A 17030-nucleotide genomic window follows, 5' to 3' on the forward strand; every position below is an offset into this window, starting at 1 on the left:
CATGAAACGTTTATTAGACTTCTATACTCTGAAATAGGGTAAGCCAATGCCAAAGACAACAAGTGATTCAGACATAACTGAACCAAAACTATTTCAATTTATTTCTTAAATTTAAAAGCTGTGTGAATTTTTACTACTGATGCATTCCTCACTGCACAAAAACTTAATTATCAATAGTGTGGATTAAAAAAACAGTTCATATTCAAATATGAGCTGAATGAGTAAGCTGTCTTATGCTAAAGGCATCACTTTGTTCTTTTTACTTAAGAAATGACACAAAATCGTTCTTTACTATACTAATAAATTTGTTTTAATTTGAAGATATAAATACACACTATTCAAACACACTCTGTAAACTTATTAAAAACCAATATTCAAAAAGCTCTACAATCCCTAAAAGTATGGATAACTCAAGTAAAATTCTAACCAGAGATTAAATTTAAAACAAACCTAAAAACAAAGTTTTATATTAAGGTAATGTGTTTATTTTATATAATCATATGATCCACATCAATATCATGAAGATCAGTTATAAAATCTAGGCTTAAATAATTTGAGGGGCGCCTGCGTAGCTCAGTTGGTTGAGTGTCCGACTTCAGCTCAGGTCATGATCTCACGGTTTGTGAGTTCGAGCCCTGCGTTGTGCTCTGTGCTGATGGCTCAGAGTCTGGAGCCTGATTCAGGTTCTGTGTGTTCCTCTCTCTGCCCCTCCCCCACTCACTCTGTCTCTCTCAAAAATAAGAAACGTTAAAAATTTAAAAACATAATAAATAATTTTAAAATTAGGTAAAAATAGTACAAAAACACTCATATTACTTACTACGATGTCGGTTAAAAATTAAGAATTATTTGCGCAGACCAAAACAAATAAACAAAAGCTGGGGGTGGGGGAGATGACCCAAACACTAAAGACAGCTAAGAAACACGACTCAATAACAAAGCAGCAAAATTAAATGTGGAGAACTCAATCACGGTCTTCTTGGTCAGAGTGACACATTACATCCAAATGGCTACATTTATTCAACATGAGAAAAGAACCACATGTGTACAAAAACTATACCATTAGATGTTGCACAACTTTTAGATGAAACGTTTTAGTTAATATTATCGACAGGTCTAAAAAAGCAAGCTCATCAACCACTAAGTGATTTTAGACAAATCCCTTAACCTCATTCGGTGCTAAGCACATCAGGCACAAAGGAAGTACTCAATCCCCCTCACCCATGGGTTAAGTACTAGAGAATAATTCTAAGAAAGTAAAAAGACTAGCTGCACTGAAGAACGTCATGAGATGGACTGTGAGAGGGACAATGCTTGGCTGAAAGGGGAAATATGCCGGGTTCAGGTTAATTCTACCATCTCTGGGTAAAGGAAGGAAAGAGCAGAGAATACATGAGCCACAGAGCTGCCACCTCTGACATGTAAAAATCACAAAGAGAAATATGTATAGTACACTATTACATACCTAACTGTTGTAAGACAGTTGCCTTTACTTGTGCGGAAAGGTTTTCCGTCTGCAAAAGTTGTTCATAAGCTTCCTTTGCAGAATGATACTTCCTCTAAAAAGCAGAAAAAAGGGATTTAAAGAAAAATAAAAGCATTATCTTTAAAGAATTTGCTCACATATTAAGATTTACTATATAATACCGATACTTTAGCCTATTTCTTAAGCCAACCGCAAGAAAACAGGCTAGCGCCATTACCGAGTGTTCCTTTAACACCGGAGAGTTGTGGGCAGGCCAGGTTTCAGAGTAATTAACACCAGTAAGACATTCAATACGATAAAGTATTAAAAAGGCCCTTTTAAGAATCAGCCAAATCTCAATTGTTAAAATAATCTCAACTTATTTAATAACAGGTAATTTCAACTTTATTTAGGAGAACTGATGAAGCAAGTTAAGTATTTGACCTCCAAGTGCATGACCTGCCCAGAGACACCAACTTCCCAGGCAAATTATTAAAAACAGAGCATATGCCAAAAATGCTTTAAAAAAATCTAAGTGCAAAAGCAGTTAAAATCCAAGTTGATAGTTACTGGTATATATATCCTATGAAAAAATTTATGATTTTAAAGATCCGAAACCTCCCATAGTCTAACAATGTTCACAACGTTTAAGGTTCCATTAGCAAATTTCTAAATAAAACCACTTATGCACAGTCCTCTCTTCAAAAAGCACGAGTGTGCCCGAAACCCATTACTGCTACCGTCATAGAGCTTAGGACAACTCCTCCAAGAAAAATGGGAGGGAAGAAAAAAGGGATAAGCCAACAAAAGAGAATCTCATAAATATGACCTTTAAAACATACTCAGCAGAACAATGATTTGAAGTGGCTTTTATTCATTATCAGCAATACTACACAGCTGCCTGAGCAAACAAATTCTCAAAAACAACAACAAAACACGGAGGTAGAAATACGAAAGTAGCTGTACAAGCCTTAGGCAAATCACTTAAAGATTCAACATCAATAAAACAAAGTTAATACTGGCATTGTTCTAAGGATCAAATGAGATACGCAAAGAACTGCGGAAACAAGGAGCTATGTGAGTACCGTATGTCAACACAGGAAAGATCTGAAAGCATTGGCCACTGAGATAAACTTTTATTTATCCATTAAATTAGTTCCCCCCTAAATATTAATCTGATCTCAAAAAGTCATTTAGACAATACAAGGACCAAGTTATTCCTTCAAATGGTATGCTAAAACATACTTCCAAACACTAACAACAACAACAAAAACCACAACATACTTAAAAAGTTGGTTGCATCATACTGAGAAACAAAGTTGGATTTCTACCTCATATCATAAACTGGCAGAGAAGTATATAAGAGAAAAAAACTGTAGGAGAATATTTCCTTGAGACCATAAAGAACTTACCTGACATGGCCAAAACAACACACATCATAAGGAAAAGAAAAGATCTGATCTGAAGAACATAGCAGAAAATCAGGCAATGGACACAGAAATCAACACAGAACAGGTGAAAAACACGTGAATAAGTGTGTATCTCTAGAAATGCAAGTTTAAACGAGATACCACCATTTACCCATCAGACTGGCAAACATAAGGACGTTGGGTAAATCCAAAGTTGGGGGTGTGCGTGTGTGCCCAGCTGGAAGCAGATTCACGCATGAGACCGGTTGTGCAAACTGGTATGCAAATACACTACAGTCCAGCAGGCTTACCCTTGGGACAAAGATGCCAAAGAAACCTTTCCGCAGGTAATGTTCTAAATGGTACTGTTTCATAGTATCAGGAACTGAGGGACAACCTAGGTCCATGTCGCCAGGGAGTGAAAACATAAAATACGACAGATGCTTACACTAGAACATTAAGTAGTAATTATATATGGCGTATGAAAAGCAAGATGAGTTTCTCTTTAAAGATGTTTAGTAAAGTCTTGCCTCTGGTGATGCTGGAGTAGTTCTTTCACAGACAGCTTTAAGTTCTGGATAAAACAATAGTCAGCTATCAGAAAGCCTAGAGAGAAACCAAACTCGGGCTGAAACCAGAGAGATTGACACTTAGAAAAAGGGCATGGCACTGGATGAGTGCCACTATCTCTTACTAGGATTTCCATCTGAAGGAAGGCCCTAATTGGTACCTTAGCTAGAAGGCAGAAAGAAATTGGCCATCTTAGTAGTCCGAAAAATCAGAGGAGACACTTGGAAGCTATCACCAAAGCGGGAAGCGAGAGGAGAAATCCTAGGAAGGAGAGAGTGAAAGAAAGAGAACACTGAATTCTGCAGTTACACCCTGCCCAACTCTCTTGCTGACTGCTAAATATGCATGAACACAGCAGATGTCCAGCAGCCTGAAAGAACCAGAGACTTCCGCCACTGGCCACTACAGCAGTGACCAAGTTTAGAGTGTGATCTGAGCACGATTAACTGGCTAATAAAAAACAAAAACATCAATTTTCAGAAAACTATAACAAGGTCACTCCATAATGTATTATTCGGGATATCCAGGATAAAATTACCAGACTTCTGAAGAATCAGGAAAATTTTTATCCATGTTCAAAAGAAAATAAATAAAAACATTTTAAAAATTTAAAAAAAAAAAAAAAAGGAAATTACTGAAAACCAGCCATGACATTACTCAGATGATGAAATTTGCAAATACTTTTAAAGCAGCTATTTTAACAATATTTTAACAATGTTCACAGATAATAAGGAAAATATAACCATTAATGCCTGAATAGGCAGGAAATTAGAGCACAGAAAAAAACAAAAAGAAATCCTAACACTGAAAAATATCCGAAATTAAACAAAAAAAATCACTGGATAGATTGAATAGCAGATTGGAGACTTTGTACATGATGTAATTGGAGTTCAAGAAGACAGGAATAGGGTAGAAAAGACAGGATATAATAATGGCTGAGAGCTTTCCAGAACTGATGAGACATCAAATACTATATCCAAAAGACTAAGAAAATCATAAGTGGTATAAATAAGAAAAAAAAATAATCCCTGGGCTTCTTATAAATAAGAAGAAAAAATTCAGAGTCAAATTTTTAAAACCCAAATGGGAAGAAAACTTTGAAAACAGCAGGAAAAAAACAATAAACACAAAAGATACGACAAAAACGACAGCCAAATTAAATACAATGGACCAGACATTCCAAACAAACATGTCCAGAAAAGATTTAGAAAAGAGTAAAAAATATGCTATTAAGAGATGGACTTTACATATAAAGACACAAGAAGGTTGAAATAAAAAGATGAAAAAGGTACCACGCAAACACTAAGCATTAGAAAGCTGAAGTGACCAAATTCAGATCAAAGCAGGCTTCAAGGCAAATATTATGGCCAGAGATAAAAAAGAATAGTTCATAATGATAAAGGACTAATACATCAGGATGATGTAACGATAACAGCTTCAAAATACATGAAAAGACTGACAGAAGTAACAATAATAAAATACTACTGACTATATAATGTATTCTAATTTCATCAACTTTCCCATTACTGTCCTTTTCCTGGCCCAAAATATAATCCAAGACCCCATACTATGTTCAGGTAGCATGTCTCCTCGCTGTCCTCCCATCTGGGACAGATCCTCTGTTTTTGATTTTCAGTACCTTAACACTTACAAAAGGTACTAGCTAGTTAGTTACTTTGAAGAATGTCCCTTTGAAATCAGTACGTACCTTGTGAAAAGACAATCATCATTCCTCATTCACTAATTAACTGAAATTCTACAATAAAAAGTGTCCCGGGGCACCTGGGTGGCTCAGTCAGTTAAGTGCTGGACTTTGGCTCAGGTCACGATCTCCAGGTTCATGAGTTCGAGCAATGCTGACAGCTCAGAGCCTGGGGCCTGCTTCGGATCCTGTATCTTCTTGTCTCTCTGCCCCTCCCCCGTTCGCGCTTTCCCTCACCCACTGTCTCAAAATTAAACATAAAAAAAAAAGTGTCCCTCTTTTTCCATTTATTTTCAACTTCTATTTCTAAATACAAATGAAATCAAATATACATAAACAAATTCATTTACTTCCATTTATATAGAATTATTCACTTTAGCATGAACTAATATATTTTATTCTATATCCTGTATCTCATTATTATAATTAGTTTATAAACTTGTATCAGATTTGCTGATTAGGAACCCCATCCCCTTAAGTTGACTCCTGTGCTCTTTCCACACGCCCCCATCATTTTTGGAGCATGTCCTTACTTTTTGCCACCATAAAACATTTCTAGAGCTCATCTTGTAATTTCTTTGCCTAAACCCTGGAATTGTCCACTTCTCCCCAAGAATCTCTGGCTCCTTTTATTTAAGAATAATATTTAGAAACAAAGATCTGGGTGTTACTGTAGTCACACTAAGATGGGTCATTTCCTCCATGCCTCCACAGCAGGTAGAACTAGAAAATATATTTATGTACACACGCGCGCGCCTGCATTTCTATCCAACTATCTATACTCATCAATAACCATATAGTCATACTGTTACCTCCGATTACAACCTAACACCAGAGTTCAGTCTTGCCTTTCCTCTCCTTATTTGTAAGTTCTGACAGTAAAAAAACTGGCTCTCGTTATCCACATTATGTTTACTTATTCCTAATATTTACATAAAAGTGTTACAGAACTCCTAATGCATACCACTGTGAGAAAGTAATTGTGGTACGGGATTTGTTTACAGCTCCTGTCTCCAGCTTTACACTACAGTCAAAATACTATTCTCTAAAGTTACTTAGGTTAGGTCTTTTCATCTCCACCCCCTTCACTAAACTTGTGCTATTCATTAGTTAGTCTTATTTGCTTCTGCCTGCATCCTATTTTGGGCTAACTCACATCTGGTTGGTCTCAATTATTCGACTAATTTTGGGGTATGAGAAACATCACCAGGTTCTAAGAGTTAGAGCTATATAAAAAGTACATACTTGAGAAGTTCCACTTCCTCCTCATCTCTACTACCCCATTCACAACCACTTCCAGTAGGTAACCAATCTCATTTGTTTCTCGTTTATCCATTCAGTATTACTTCTGCACAAAGGGCACATGTATACTTTGCTTCACATATGTGTATTTTCTTTCACAGAGTTGTAAATTATACTCTTTTACACTTTTCATTTTTTTTCCACACAGTAGTATATTCTGGAAATGACACCATGTAGTGATCCACACAGTTCTTCCTCATGCTTTTCTACATGCAACGCCACTATCCGAATGTACCAAAATTTATACAAACACTCTCCTATGAATGGACATCTGAGCTGTTTCCATTATTTTGTTATTACAAACAATGCTCCAATGAATATCCTTGTGCCTATGTATTTTCAGAGTTTTGGAGGTATATTTTAAAGGTGGATTCCTAGATATGAGGCTGAGTCCAAAAGTGCATATACTCAGCGTCCCTCATCATCAGGGAAATACAAATCAAAACCACATTGAGATACCACCTCACGCTGGTCAGAGTGGGGAGAAGAAGGGGGGAAATAGTGGGGGAGAGGGAGGGAGGCAAACCATGAGAGACTCTTGAATGCTGAGAACAAACTGAGCCCTGATGGGGTGGGGGGGTGGGGAAGGGGGAGATGGGCACGGAGGAGGGCACTTGTGCGGATGAGCACTGGGTGTTATATGGAAACCAACTTGACCATAGACTATATAAGGGAAAAAAAAGATTTTTAAAAAAGTGTATATATACAGCTTTGTTAGATTGCCAAATTCTGTTCCAGATGGGTCCTACCAGTTTGTGTTATCACAATGCAGGAGAGCGCCTGTTTCCCCACAGGCACTTACGATTTTTGCCAATCTCATATGTGAGAATTATATTTCAGTGTTGCTTTAATCTGCATTTCTCTGAGCAAATCTGACCACTTTTCCATATGTTTAACAGCCTTGTTATAGGTTTTCTGTGAAATGTCTGTTCATGTCTTTTCCCCATTTTCCTACTGGGTTTTCATTCCTTTGTCCTTCCAATTTTAAACTTGTTATATATTAGGAGTATTAGTCCTCTGTCCATGGCATATGTTGCAAACATTCTCTCCTAGTTTCTAGGTGTCCCTGAAATTTATGAGATTATTTTGTCGTGCAGAAATTATTTTTATAGTGTTCAAACTGGCTCAGAATTCAGAGAAAACGAAAAGAATGGCCATAGTTAGAAAGCCTTTTCCAAAATCAAGGTTGAAGAACAGTTCACATTTACTTTTAGTACTTACTTGTACAAAATGTTTTACATTTGACCCTAATTCATTTCTAGTTTCTTTTTTTTAATAGCTTGAGTCATGGGTCTAATTTTATATTTTTACAAATGGCTACCTAGTTGTCCCTGAACCATTTATGAATAAACCCACCACAGTCCCCGAAATTTAAGGTATTACCTTTCTGAAACACTTGATTTCTCTATGTACCTGGATGTATTCCTATTCTTTCTACGATATTCCACTGGTCTACTTACATGCCGGTAGCGCACTTTGAATTACACAGGTTTTATTGTATATCTTACTGTCTGGTAGAGTTAGTATAACCCGTACAATTTCTCCGCAGCGTTCTCCTAGCTATTCTAGCATATCAGCAACGTACCTAAGTCCTTAAAAGCTCATTAGTATTTTTTATTGATGCTGTGTTACATTTATAAAGTAACATAGGAAGAATCAATACCTTTATACTGTTGAGTCTTAGTATGTCTTTAAACTTTATTGTTAAATATTTAATTACTTTGCTGATACTGAAGCGGGAATTTTTTCTAAAATTATGCTAATTATTGTTGTTGAAGGTTATTAATTTCTCTATGTTAATTTGTGTCTCTAATTGATTTTTCTTGTCTAACTGCACTAGCTAATACCTATAGTACAATAACGGGGAGTTACAGAGACAGTAGGAATCTTTGCCTTGCTCCTAATTTTTATGAAAAGGTCTCTAGTGTTTCCCCGAAGTAAGACACTAATTTGGGCACTAAAGTGTATGTATTTTACCATGATCAAAAAGTAACCCTCAATTCCTATTTCCAACTGGGACAGAGGTTTTTTTTGTAATTAGGAATGGTCACTGAATTAGTTAAAGGCTTCTCTTCAGCACCTATGATGTTAATCTGATTTTACCTTTAGTTCTATTATTACGACGCCTAATACTAACGGATTACGACGCCTGATACTAATGGATTTTCTAACATTCAGTCTTGCATTCCTAGAATGAATACCACTTGGTCATAGTATCTTATCTCTTTAATGAGGTAATGATTTTGTTTACTAAATTTCTATTTAGTACTTTTACACCAAGAGTCATTAGTGATATTAGTCTGTATATTGCTTCTTTTTTGTACCATTTTTATCAGGTTCAGGTATTGATGTTATACTTGCTTCAAAAAGAAAAGGGGAAAAACAGTAGGATGGTTCCTCAAAAATTTTAAAAGAATTATCACATGACCTAGTAATTTCACTTCTAACTCCATATAAAAAAGAATTAAAAGCAGGGACTCAAACAGATATTTGCACACTCATGTTCATAGCTGCATTATCAACAACAGCAAAAAGGTGGAAGCCACCCAAGTGTCCATCAATAGATGAATGGATAAACAAAATGTAGCATGTACAGACAATGAAATGTTATTCAGCCGTAAAGAGGAGTTAAGTTCTCATACATGCTACAACATGTACAAACCTGTAAGACATTACACTAAATAAAATGCACAAGGCACAAAGAAATAAATACTATATGATTCCACTTACATGAACTAGTTGAACTCACAGAGATAGGAAATAGAATAATAATTGTCAGGGACTGAGTGGAAGGAGGAACGAGGACCTACTGTTGAACAGGTACAGTTTCAGTCTGGGATGATGAAAAAGTTCTGGAGATGAATGGCAGTGATAGCAGCACAACAATGTGAATGTACTTACGGCATGGTACGTGTAAAAATGGCTCAGATGGTAAAATCATGTCATATATTTTACAATTGAAAAAAAGGGGATACAAAAGCCCTATGATCTGTAGTTAATTTTTAGAATCAAGGATTTTGTTTCCGTTATATATTTTTAAATATGCTATAGAATCAGTAAGTGCAGAAAGGACTCTTATCAAATGCTAATGTCACTCAAAAGCTGCTAAAAGTTTCCACCCCATTAAAAAAAAAGGGGGGGAGAGAGAAAGAAATGAGGAAGTTTTTCATTTCCAACGCTCTGGAACGATCTATAAAGTATTAGAATTATGTGGTCTTAAAAGGCTTAGAATTCCCCTGTAAAACCATCTGGCCATGGTGCTTTCTGCAAGGCCTTACTTAATTTACTCTATTTCTTTTACAGAAATTGATTTTTTATAACTTTCTAACTCTAATGAGGTCAATTCTGCTAATCTGTATTTCCCTGGAAAGTAGTTCATTTCATTTAATTTTCAAATTCATTTGCATAGAGGCCTGCTAAGTAGTCTTGCATAAGAGTTCTAATTTCTTCTGTTTCCATGATTATCTTACCTTTTTCTTTAAATGTTTTCATTTATTTCGGGGCGGGGGGGGGGGGGGCGGGTGAACAAGGGAGGGTCAGAGAGAGAAAGGGAGACACAGAATCCAAAGCAGGCTCCAGGCTCTGAGCCACCTGTCAGGACAGAGGCCAACGCAGGGCTCAAACCCACGAACCATGAGATCATGACCTGAGCTGAAGTCAGACGCTTAACCGCCTGAGCCACCCAGGTGCCCCATGGTTATCTTTGTGTATGTGCTTTCTTTTATTCCCTTGATCAAGTTTACCTTGTGGATTATCTATTTTGTCAATTTTTTGAGAATACGAAGATTCTGACCTATTAATTAGGTTTATGGTTTTGCTTTTTCACATTGTTCATTTGTTTTAAAAAATCTTTTTCCTTCCTCACAATACAGTTAGTTTTCCTTACATTGATTTTTGTTTTGTTAACAAATTTCCTTACATTGAATCATCCTTTATTCATGAAATAAATCCTTCATTAAGTTCATGGCATACTTAATGCATCTTTAAAAATCAACTGGAATTCTTCTTTCTTTAGAATTTTTGTATTTCTATAATACACATAAGTGAAGCCAATCTACAGTGCTTTTGTAATAAACTAATGCCAGATGATTAGAAGTGAATGATAAAAATGAAACTAATCATTCTTATAGACAGTGGTATTCTTAATAACATTATTTGTAACTATCCCTCAAGGGGGGAAACGGTTAAATTAGTTACAGTACACCTGTGTAAAGGGAAATAATACAGCTTCACATGTACTAACGGAATGTTTTCCAAAATATAATACTAACTTAAAGAAACAATTTAAACAAGATAGAGAAAAAATATACGTGATTGGCTAATATTTCAATAAAATAAAGAAAAACTAATATATGTGCAAACACATATATGGATTTACTTATATATACAAGGATTTCTCTGGAAGGATATGAAAAACACTAGGACATTTGGGGAGTGGAATAGTTTGTTACAGAAAAGGAATGAGGATGAGACTTCAGTGAGTATTCTTTCAGGCACTTTCATTTTGGGTTATCTATTCAAAAATAAGTAATGCCTTCATAACAAAATTAGAGGGAGGGGTCCCTGCGTGGCTCAATTGGTTGAGTGTCCGACTTCGGCTCAGGTCATGATCTCGGGGTTCGTGGGTTTGAGCCCCACATCGGGCTCTGTGCTGACAGCTCAGAGCCTGGAGACTATTTCAGATTCTGTGTCTCACTCTCTGACCATCCCCCACTCATGTTCTGTCTCTCTGTGTTTCAAAAATAAACAAACTATTTAAAAATTTTTTTAAATAAAATTAATGGGAAAATTCTGTATCTTTCATCTATAAAGGCTAATAAAAATTCTTTTTTAGTGCTTATTTTCTTATTTTGAGAGAGACAGAGAGCAACTGTACACACAGATGCACGCATGTGAACAGGGCACGGGCAGAGAAAGGGACAGTGATAGCAGCACAACAATCCCACACAGGCTCTACACTGTCAGTGTGGAGCCTGACATCAAGAGCCAGACACTTGCAGCGTCGGGGTGGCTCAGTGGGTTAAGCGTCCGACTTTGGCTCAGGTCATATCTCAGTTTGTGGGTTCAGTCGGGCTCTGTGCTGACAGCTCAGAGCCTGGAGCTTGCTTCAGATTCTGTGTCTCCCGCTTTCTCTGACCCTCCCTACCTCAAGCTCTGTCTCTCTGTCTCAAAAATATATAAAAATTTAACAACAAAAAAAAAGAGTTACTCAACTCACTGAAGGCTAATATTTAGATAATTAGGATAATAATTACATTTTATTTTTATTATTATTATAACAATAATTAATTCTAATTTGATGGCAAACTGTTCAAGTTATTTAATTAAATTCAAGGGGGGGATAAAGGCCAATTAACACTATTATTATTAGGAAAAAGCATGGTTCTATGGGGCACCTGGGTGGCTCAGTTGGTTAAGTGTCTGACATGATCTCATAGCTCGTGAGTTTGAGCCCCACATCGGGCTCTGTGCTGACAGCTCAGAGCCTGGAGCCTGCTTCACATTCTGTGTCTCCCTCTCGCTGCCCCCTCCCCAGCTTGTGTTCTCGTTTTCTCTCTCTCTCTCTAAAAAATAATAAATATTTTAAAATTTTAGAAAAAAGTAGTTCTATAGGTCTCAGCTAATAAAATGGGAAAGCTACAATTCCAGACTTCGAGGTATGTTACAAAGCCATCATCATCAAGACAGTATGGCACTGGCACAAAAACACTTAACAGAACAGAGAATCCATAAATGGGCCCACAGAAATGGACCCACAAACGTATAGCCAACTCATCTTTGACAAAGCAAGAAAGAGTATCCAGTGGAATAAAGACAGTCTCTCTTCAGCAAATGGTGCTAGGAAAACTGGACAGCGACCTGCAGAAGAGGGAACCCGGACCACTGTCTTACACCATACACAAAAATAAACTCAAAAAGGATGAAAGACTTAAGTGTGAGACAGGAAGCCATCAAAATCCTCAAAGAGAAACCAGGCAAAAACCTCTTTGACCTCAGCTGCAGCAACTTCAGGCAAGGGAAACATAAGCAAAAATTAACTACTGGGACCTTGTCAAGATAAAAAGCTTCTTTCTTTCTGCATGGCGAAGGTAAAAATCAGCAAAAAGAAAAGGGCCGCCAACTGAATGGGAGAAGATATTTGCACATGGCATATAAGATAAAGGGTTAGTATCCAAAATCTATAAACTCAACACCCAAAAGACAAATAATCAAGTGAAGAAATGGGCAGAAGACATGAATAGAGACACTTTTCCAAGAAGACATCCAGCTGGCTAACAGAGACATGAAAAAATGCTCAACATCACTCATCATCAGGGAAATACAAATGAAAACCACAATAAGACCACCTCACACCTGTCAGAATGGCTAACATTAACAACTCAGGCAACAACAGATGTTCAGGAGGATGGCAGGAAAAAGAGGGGCCTTTCTGCACTGCTGGCGGGAATGCAAACTGGTGCAGCCACTCTGGAAAACAGTATAGAGGTTGCTCTAAACTTAAAAATTGAACTACCCTATGACCCAGCAATTGTACTACTAGGTATTTACCCAAAGGATGCAGGTGTGCTGTTTTGAAGGGACACATGCACCCCAATGTTTAGAGCAGTGCTATCAACAATAGCCAAAGTATGGAAAGGGTCCAAATGTCCATCGACAGATAAATGGATAAAGAAGACATGGTATGTATGTATGTATGTATGTATGTATATCTGTATGTATGTATGTATATGTGTGTACGTGTGTACGTACACACACACACACACACACACACACACACACACACACAGAGGAATATTACTTGGTGATCAAAAAGAATGAAATCTTGCCACTTGCAACAATGTGGATGGAACTAGACTGTATTATGCTAAGTGAAATTAGTCAGAAAAAGACAAATATCATATGACTTCACTCATATGTGGAATTTAAGATACAAAACAGATGAACATAAGGGAAGGGAAACAAAAATAATATAAAAACAGGGAGAGGGAGCAAAACATAAGAGACTCTTAAATATTGAGAACTGAGGGTACTAGAGGGGTTGTTGGGGTGGGGGGGATGAGGTAAATGGGCAAGGGCCATTAAGGACACTTGTTGGGATGAGCACTGGGTGTTTTATGTAGGAGATGAATCACTGGATTCTACTCCTGAAATCATTATTGCACTATATGCTAATTAACTTGGATGGATGGATGGATGGATGTTATGTATAAATAAATAAATGGGAAAGCTAAATTAAATAACTGATATAGGACTTCCCTTGAAGATGGTAGCCAAGTAGGAGAACCCCTGACTTGCTTCCTCCCACCAACACAAATAGGTAACTTTGTACAAATCATCCTAAATGCACCAGAAATCAACCTGAAGACTGGCAGAACAAACTCCACAACTAAAGATAGGGAAGAGGTCACATCAAATAAGGTAGAAAGTGCAGACATGATTTAGAGGAGAAATGGATATTGGTTGCTGCAGAGGGGAGAGAGTTGTAGCTGGAGAGAAGAGCAAGAGAGTTAGATCAGAGCATATGGGAATACACAAGGAGAATATGTCCCTATCGCCACTGGAATGGAAAATGAGAGGGGCTGAATTTCATGAGTTCTTGAAACCAGATGGGCTTAAATCCAAAGTTTAAAGTTATCAGTGGGCTGGGTTGGACTGCTCTTGGAGAGGAGGCAGGTAAATAACCCAGGCACACACAATATGGAAACAGCTATCTGAAGAGCGCTTGAGGAACGCAGTGGGGAGATAATTTGCTCCTCTCAGAGTGTCCATGGGAGGCAGTGTTCACTGAGCGATGTCTCCGGGAACAAAGTAGCTGGCTGGCACCATTCTCCCCTCACACCCCCACCACTCAGCATAAGCACAGAGACACTACCAAGAACCAGTACAACAGGGATACTAGCTGTCTAAATTACTTACATTAAGCCCCACCACCCTGCGCTCCAGTGGAACTGTTCTTTATCAGTCACACTTAACCTCAGCCCCAGTAGCATGGGCCCCTCCCCCAGAAGACCAGCACAAACCCCTGCCTATACCACATGTCCTGACCACAAAGTTCTGCAGGGCCTCAGTTCCAGTGGAGGTGATGACAGGTCTCATTTCACAAGCAGACCAGGGCACACCTAGTTAATTAAAACTTGCTACATTCAGGCCAGGGACACAAACTGCCCACAACAAGCAAAGAATGCCTCTGCAGATGACTGCCTGAAGGAGAGAGCAGCCACAACACAACAGCAGAGTGCACGCAGCGCACAGTGGATACATTCCCTAAAGTGCCAGGCCCTGGACACTACGTGACATCTTCTTCATAAGGCCATTAAGTTCCAGAACATGAGACACAAATGGCTTTTCTAACACAAAAGAAGGCAGAGACTTAGACAAAATGAGAAGACAGAGGAATTTATCCCAAATGAAAGAACAAGATAATGCCATGGCCAGAGATCTAGGTGAAACAGAACTGATGGAGAACTGAAATCAATGATCACAAGGATACTAACTGGACATGAGAAAAGAATGGAAGACATCACTAGGACCCTTCGCACAGAAATAGAAGAGTTAGAATCAATCAGAGATGAAGAGTACAATAAATGAGATTAGAAACAGGCCTGACACAATGAAGAGCAGGCTGGAAGAAGCAGAAGAACGAATCAATGACTAAGAAGACTAAGTAATGGAGAGTAATGAAGCTGAACAAAAGAGAGAAAGAAAAATTATGCAACATGGGAATAGACGTAGGTAACTCAGTGACTCCATCAAAATCAACAAAAGCAGACCCATACCAAGAAACATTATAATTAAAATGGCAAATGTAGTGATGTTAAAAAAAAAAAAAAAGTTAAAACAACAAGACAAAATAAGACAGTTACTTATAATGGAAAACCCATGAGGCTATCAAGCAGATTTTTCAGCAGAAACTCTCCAAGCAAGAAGGGACTGGCATAATATATTCAAAATGGTGAGAGGGAAAAATTTCCCGCCAAGAATACTCTATCAGTAAGGCTAACATTCAAAATAGAAGAAGATAAAGGGTTTGACAGACAAACAAAAACTAAAGTAGTTTGTGACCACTAAGCCACTCCTCCAAGAAATACTCAACGGGACTCTGTGAGTAGAAAAGAAAAGCCAAAAGTGACAGTATGAAGATAGGAAACACAAAAGCAGCAAAAATGAAGATTTCTATTAAAAACTCAGTCAAGGAACCCAGAAACTAAAAGGATGTAAAATATAACAAGATATACCTAAAACGAGGATGAGAGTAAATAATGGGTTCAAACTTAAACGACCATCAACTTAATAGAGACAGTTACAAACAGAAGAGGTTGTTATGTGTTAACCTAGTGATAACCACAAGTAAAAGAACAGTAATAGATATGCAATGAATAAAAAGGAATCCAAATAAGTCACTAAAGAAAACCAGCAAACCATGAAAGAAAGGATCAGAGAAAATCTCCAGAAACAAACACAAGTAATAAAATGGCAATAAATACATATCTATCAATAATTACTTTGAATGTAAATGACTAAACGCTCTAATCAAAAGCCATCGGGTGGCTAAAAGAACAAAACCCATCTATATATTGCCTATAAGAGACTCATTTTAGACTTAAAAAAAAACAACACATGCAGACTGAAACTGAGGGGGTGGAAAAACATTTATCGTGCAAACGAATGTCAAAAGAAAGTCTGAGTAACAATACTTATATCGGACAAACTAGACTTGAAAACACAATTAATAACAAACATAAAGAAACTAATCCATAATAACAGGGGACTTTAACGCCCCACTTACATCAATGAACAGATCATCTAAACAGAAAATCAACAAGGAAACTGACTTTGAAGGATACAATGGATCAGATGGATTTAACAGATATATTCAGAACATTTCATCCTAAAACAGCAGAATTCACATTCTATTCAAGTGCACCTGGAACATTCTTCAAAACAGATCACATATTAGGCCACAAGACAGGACTCAACAAATTCCAGAAGATCAAAGTCACCTCATGCTCCCTCTCTGACCACAATACTATGAAGCTAGAAGTCAACCACAGGAAAAACAAGAAAAATTCTGGAAAGACCACAAATACATGCAGTTTAAGTAACATGATACTAAACAATGAATGGGTCAACTGGTAAATCAAAGAAGAAATGAAAAATACATGAAACAAAAAATGAAAAATATATGAAACAAATGAAAATGAAAACACAACAGCCCCAAACTTTGGGATGCAGCAAAAGGATTTCTAAGGGGGAAGTATATATATATATATATAGCAATACACAAGCCTACCTCAAGAAGAAAACTCTCAAATAAACAACCTAGGCTTCTACCTAAAAGAGCTAGGAAAGGAACAGTAAATGAAGCCTAAAGGCAGCAGAAGGAAGAAAATAATAAAAATTAGAGCAGATATAAATGATATAGAAACTAAAACACCAATAGAGATCAATGAAACCAGGGGTTGGTTCTTGGGAAAAAACAGTAAAATTTATTAATCTCTAGCCAGTTTCATCAAAGAGAGAATGCATACACACACACACACACACAATCACAAATGAGGGGCACGTGGGTGGCTCAGTCAGT

The 17030-nt window shown here is 37.3% G+C and overlaps 1 protein-coding gene across 5 annotated transcripts in view; it reads right to left on the reverse strand.

The window, feature by feature from the left end:
• Positions 1-17030, reverse strand: part of KDM6A (lysine demethylase 6A) — a 209666-nt gene that overhangs the window by 61162 nt on the left and 131474 nt on the right. For all 5 annotated transcript variants that reach the window (XM_039251920.1, XM_039251921.1, XM_039251922.1 and 2 more), the window contains one exon: positions 1466-1559. In XM_039251920.1, the coding sequence (XP_039107851.1) occupies positions 1466-1559 (94 nt within the window). The remainder of the gene's footprint in view (positions 1-1465; positions 1560-17030) is intronic.

Source organism: Hyaena hyaena, unplaced genomic scaffold (genome assembly GCF_003009895.1).
Source record: "Hyaena hyaena isolate Hyena2069 unplaced genomic scaffold, ASM300989v1 scaffold_402, whole genome shotgun sequence".
In the NCBI taxonomy this organism is placed as follows: domain Eukaryota; kingdom Metazoa; phylum Chordata; class Mammalia; order Carnivora; family Hyaenidae; genus Hyaena; species Hyaena hyaena.